Genomic DNA, 5396 nt, shown 5'->3' on the forward strand with positions numbered 1-5396 from the left:
GCCACATCTAACTGCAACTGCAACATCAACGGCAGCAGCAGCCACATCAACCATCTACTGTCTGCACGCAGAAAAAATCAAACAGACACTTAGTTTTCGATAAATTAATAAACGAAAAGTATAATAGAGCCATAATTTGTAAAAAATAAGACTACAGTTACTAAATGCAAATTATTATTTTAAAAAATAATTATAATATGTAAAAAACATTTGAAGTATTGCAGTTCTTACTAGATACTTTTAATATTTTTGAACTGAATTAAATATTGAATATTTTAGGTGACTGGAGGTAATGGAAAAAGTAGGAAGTAATCTGATGCAAATAAAAATTACCCCGTAAATATAAATCTGATAAATAGAAGCCCAGTCCAAAAGCAGAAACAGTATCAAACATAGAGCAACATGCCACCCAATACCAAAGACACAACCGGAGTGCTTTACGAATCTGATGCGCAGACAGTAGACGGTGGATTGTCGACGGAGCTGAGCAATCCGAAGACCACCGATGGCAGGAAACTGGAGCTGGTATGGTTCAATATAGTGTTGTTCCTGATCCTTCACATATCTTCGCTATATGGAGTGTGGCTGTTCTTCACTTCGGCCACGTGGACAACGTTCCTGCTGCTCTGGCCAGCGGTTGTGGTGACCATTTTGGGAGTTTCCGGCGGTGCCCATCGTTTGTGGGCTCATCGCACCTTCAAGGCGAATACACCGCTCAAGCTGATCTTTTGTTCCTGAACACTTTGGCCTTCCAGGATGCGGTCTACTATTGGGCCCGGGATCATCGTGTGCACCACAAGTATACGGAAACTGATGCGGAAAACTCATTATATCCAGTACTGTTTTTACCGAAATAAATGAGATAACTTTCTTTAAAATAAACCGTGAAGACTAGTCAAACTTAAATGAAAGGAAGACTAACAAAGACTACTTATGATATGGGAGAATAGCGAATGGAAAGTAAAATAAACAAATCCGCTTAGTTGACTTCTGGCCCCTCGGGAATACTTACTTTTCTCCTGGGGGACGGGACATTTGCATTTTCGATTCGGCACCGCAAAGATTGGAGGAGGTGGTGGCTCACAGCGGGCAGTTGGCCCCACACAATGCGAAAGGGGATTGCAAGGTGGGCAGACTTAACTAGAAACTGTAGATTGTCCGTCCCAAGGCCGGTTGAATTTATGGCCAGGTGCCAATTGAGGTGGGGGCCTATTGAAAAATGGCCCGTACTGGACACACTAATTAGTTTGCCCAAGACCCCGAGGCGAGTGCATAATTTAGGTAGCGAATTCCTTGGCCAGGCCTAAAACGCCCACACATCGGCGGAACTGGATCTTTCCTGGAAAGCATATCGGCTTGGGGCTATGCTAATACCTCCACCCTTCCTGGAAGCTGGCATCCTTCCAAGACACTCCTACTCCATATCCGAGAGATCGTAACCCGAGGTGGATCTGCTGTGGTCCACATTTGCATAATTGCAGACCGAAGTCGGCGCTGACTTTCCGACTGATTAATAATAATAATAATTTCCTTAAATGTGATTTCCCTTTCCTGAAATGGGGAATACGAGGAGGAGACGCTTAGACCAGAAGCTGCCCTTCCACCAGAGACTCCTCGGCGGTTTCCAAAACAGTTTCGGGTAAGTCGACTTGGGAATGAGTGATTGCTGTTCGTAATATGATATCTTTTATAGATCACCGCTGGCCAATGAGGCGCGCTTGTCCTCAAAAAAGGATAATGGCATGTCGTAAGTAAATATCTATTTACTGGTGAGGCACCTTATATATCTTAAGACTTTACTTGCTATTTATAGCGACTTGGAAGCCTTCATCAATGTTTTAAAATGTGGGTTTGGTACTGGTTGCTTGGCCATGCCATATGCTTTTCTAAATTCAGGTTGGTTAGTTGGTCTTATATGCACTTTTGCCCTGGGCTTCTTTGTGCTATATGCCATGCATATTCTGGTATAAGTTACACTAACTCATATATTTTAATAACTCCTTGGCTAAAAAGTTTTCTTTGCAGCTTCATCATATCAATAATTTGGGTGTCCAACATAATATGCCAATGATCAGTTATCGAAAGGCAGTGGAACTGTCTATCAGAAAAGGACCATCAATGTTTCATTACCTGAGCAAGCCCTTTGGGTCGGTGTAAATCAGCACTATACTATATGTTTTCTAACCTTTATCCTTAAGGTATTTAGTGGATGTCCTGCTATGTGTCTATCATTTTGGCGTGGACTGTGTCTATGTGGTTTTCATTGCCAAGAGTTTAAAGCATCTGGGGGATATGTATTTGTGGGTCTGGGATGAGAGGCTCTACATGGCATTGATAGCCTCTCCACTGATCCTAACATTTTTGATTCGGGATCTTAAAAGCCTTGTGCCGTTTGCAATAATATCCAACTTTCTTCTAATAACAGGTTGGTTATACCTCTTATATGCTAGTTATATATTAACTTATTTTATTGTCACCGTAGGCTATTTTGTCATTTTAAACTACCTATTTCGGGATCTCCCTGAGTTTGAACATCTTCATGCCATTCAGCCGCTGAGAAACTTTCCCATATTTTTTGGCACTGTACTTTTTTCCATTGAATCTGTTGGAGTGGTGGGTATTTGTACTTCCAAGATCTCCTTGAAAATCTCACTCTCTGCAGATCCTTTCCCTCGGTCGAAGTATGCGAAACCCGAAAAACTTGATGGGAACCTGGGGAGTTCTAAATCAAGGCATGATCGTAGTAATTAGCTTCTATGCTATCTTCGGCTTCTTTGGATATTGGCGATACGGCGAAAATACATCCAATTCGATTCTGCAGAATATGCCTCAAAACGATTTGTGTGTATTTATAATTTATGATTTTTGAAGTTGATAAACTAGAATACCCTCTCTCTTTTGTTAGCTTTCCAAAATTCGCGACTGGCATGTTTGCTCTCGCAATATTCTTTAGTTATGCCCTCCAAGGATACGTAACTGTGGACATTATCTGGCGGAATTACTTGGAACCGGAATTGGAGGACAGATATTTACAATCGGTGGAGTTCCTGCTGAGAATAGCGCTGGTAATCGCCTCCGTACTAGTGGCAATCCAGTATCCGGACTTTGGTCTGTTGCTATCCTTCGTGGGATCCTTTTGCCTGGCCCAACTGGGTCTGATCCTGCCGGGAATCGTGGACATCTGCCTTCGCTATGAGGAGGACTACGGTCCTGGCAGGATCTTTCTCATCCGATCCATGCTATTCATTTGTATGGGCTTGGCTGGCGGAGTGGCTGGTACAGTGGTAACCCTACAAACACTGTATGCTCGCTATCCGGTTGTAAGAAGATAGTTATAGGTGCTGTATATTAAATTTATAATATTTAAAAATGTATATATTAATAAAAACATATGGAAAAATGTATAAAAATTTGTCTAAGCTCTTCAGTTCTTTCTCGTATTTAAAGAAGGTCATTTATTATAAGGTAATCAGGTATATTTTCTTAAATTCCAGTCACTTTGTGAAAGACGTCACAGACTATTCATTTTTGGTTTTTCCAACAATACAGACAACATTCGAACATGGGCGATAAAGGGTAATATTATTAATTAACTCTTGACCATTGATAAAACAATTTTCTTCCACAGAGGTTTTGATCCTTATGAAAATCGAAATGTGGCTCATCCGATATCGTAAGTTAACGATTTAACAATCATTTGGTGCATATATCTGATATTTTTTCTACAGTGATATTGGGGCGTTTTTTTCGCTTCTTAAATGTGTGGTTGGAACGGGAGTAATGGCCATTCCATTATCCTTTAATTATGCTGGCATCGTCACTGGCATTATCCTTCTAGTTTCGGTATGCTTTATGCTCATCCATGGAATGCAGATGCTGGTGAGTCTTACTTAGTTACTCTTAAAACAAGTTACATTTTGCTGTTTTTCATGCTTGAAGATTATTTGCATGATCGAGTGCTCGCGTCGAATGCAAATTGGATATGCCACTTATCCAGTCGCGATGGTATACTCATTTGACCAGGGACCCCGGTTCTTTAAGTATATCTCAAAGGCCGGAACATATATAGTCGATGGAGTATTGGCATTATCCCAATTCGGAGTCTGTGTCGTGTACAATGTCTTTGTGGCTAGCACCTTAAAGCAACTCATCGACGTTAACTGGGGAGTGGCAGACTTGCGAATCTATATAGCCGTGATCGCACTCTGCCTCATACCCCCGTTTCAAATACGCAAACTAAAGTACCTAGTACCATTCAACATTTTGGCCTCCATACTCATCTACACCGGATTCACCTTGATGATGTACTATCTGTTCGTCGGCCTGCCTCCGATAACGGAACGCAACATTTTCTTTGGTCGCATCGATAAGGTACCTTTATTTTTTGGTATTGCCCTCTTCTCCATCACATCGGTGGGCGTGGTGAGTTCTTTAAAATTATTCCAAAAGTCTGACAATTTTTCTAAGTGCTGCAAACGCTCGTAAACGCTTTCCCAGATGCTGGCCATAGAAGCTGAGATGGCCAAGCCACGGCACTACCTCGGCTGGTTTGGTGTACTCGATCGGGCAATTCTGTTGGTTATAATTTCGTATGTGACTTTTGGTTTCATGGGATACTGGCGTTATGGCGACGATACTGCTGGTAGTATTGCACTAAATATTCCCACAGACGAAGTGTAAGTTAAGCTCTAATTACATCCACATGATTCCTCAATAGTGTGTAACCCGCAGACTTTCGCAAGTTGCCAAAGGGTTTATTGCCTCGGCCATTTTCCTGACCTATCCGTTGGCGGGATTCGTGATCATTGACATTATAATGAATCACTTTTGGAACAAAAATGGAGATCTCCCCAACGCGGCTTTAAAGGAGTCTATCCTTCGTGTATGTACTGTGTTTCTAATCTGCATAACCGCGATAATTGCTCCCAATCTGGGTCCTCTACTGTCGCTGGTTGGAGCGCTTACCATATCGCTGTTGAACCTGGTATTTCCCGCACTAATCGAGATCTGTCTGTACTATCCGCCGGAGTATAACTATGGCAAGCTAAAATGGGTACTTGTGAAGGACATATTTTATGTGATTATTGGCATTCTCATCTTGGTGCAAGGCACCGTCTTCTCCATCAAGGACATGATTTCGGAGTGGGGTGGTGATGACACCACAACTGAAGGACCTGAAACTACTGCGGAGGCCACTACTGCTAACATGTCCGCTCTTACCACCGCGCTTACCGCCGCTCCCCCAGATGCACCCGGTTTCAGATTTCTCTAAAAAGATAGACTTCTTCAACCATGTGCGATCGTCCATCAGAAATTTTCAGTAAGCTCGAAGCTTCGAGCGCGTTATACAATTATAAATAATTTATTTTAAACCTATTTTCTATTCGGTGTATGTA

General features: G+C 42.0%; 3 protein-coding genes across 4 annotated transcripts; all 3 read left to right on the forward strand.

Moving 5' to 3' along the window:
* Nucleotides 1–402: 402 nt before the first annotated feature.
* On the forward strand, nt 403–857 carry LOC117139256 (acyl-CoA Delta(11) desaturase). The gene is given in 2 exon segments (XM_033301472.1): nt 403–727; nt 730–857. Coding segments are annotated over 2 exon segments (453 nt in total).
* A 688-nt stretch (nt 858–1545) lies between these two features.
* On the forward strand, nt 1546–3334 carry LOC117140533 (proton-coupled amino acid transporter-like protein CG1139). Of its 2 annotated transcripts, none has more exons than XM_033303519.1 (8): nt 1546–1639; nt 1694–1747; nt 1814–1964; nt 2026–2147; nt 2199–2425; nt 2483–2613; nt 2663–2841; nt 2906–3334. In XM_033303519.1, exons 1-8 carry the CDS (start codon nt 1557–1559, stop codon nt 3330–3332), a joined length of 1374 nt encoding a protein of 457 aa, XP_033159410.1. In that variant the 5' UTR covers nt 1546–1556; the 3' UTR covers nt 3333–3334. The 2 variants fall into 2 exon arrangements, with proteins under 2 accessions (XP_033159410.1, XP_033159411.1); XM_033303520.1 differs by having other exon boundaries at nt 2483–2610.
* A 181-nt stretch (nt 3335–3515) lies between these two features.
* On the forward strand, nt 3516–5396 carry LOC117140028 (glutamate transporter polyphemus). The gene is made up of 6 exons (XM_033302759.1): nt 3516–3576; nt 3629–3673; nt 3729–3879; nt 3940–4422; nt 4498–4676; nt 4732–5396. The coding sequence occupies exons 1-6, from the start codon at nt 3563–3565 to the stop codon at nt 5270–5272; spliced, it is 1413 nt and encodes a 470-aa protein (XP_033158650.1). The 5' UTR covers nt 3516–3562; the 3' UTR covers nt 5273–5396.

This window comes from Drosophila mauritiana, chromosome 3L, assembly GCF_004382145.1.
Source record: "Drosophila mauritiana strain mau12 chromosome 3L, ASM438214v1, whole genome shotgun sequence".
Taxonomy (NCBI): domain Eukaryota; kingdom Metazoa; phylum Arthropoda; class Insecta; order Diptera; family Drosophilidae; genus Drosophila; species Drosophila mauritiana.

Excerpts from the sequence above, each read along its gene's own strand:
- LOC117140533 (XM_033303519.1), top strand. The coding sequence starts at position 1,557 with ATGGGGAATACGAGGAGGAGACGCTTAGACCAGAAGCTGCCCTTCCAC. Across the intron at positions 2,426-2,482 it reads CAACTTTCTTCTAATAACAG|GCTATTTTGTCATTTTAAAC; the intron begins GTTGGTTATACC and ends TTGTCACCGTAG. Across the intron at positions 2,614-2,662 it reads CCATTGAATCTGTTGGAGTG|ATCCTTTCCCTCGGTCGAAG; the intron begins GTGGGTATTTGT and ends CACTCTCTGCAG.
- LOC117140028 (XM_033302759.1), top strand. Across the intron at positions 3,674-3,728 it reads AATGTGGCTCATCCGATATC|TGATATTGGGGCGTTTTTTT; the intron begins GTAAGTTAACGA and ends TTTTTTCTACAG. Across the intron at positions 3,880-3,939 it reads TCCATGGAATGCAGATGCTG|ATTATTTGCATGATCGAGTG; the intron begins GTGAGTCTTACT and ends TCATGCTTGAAG.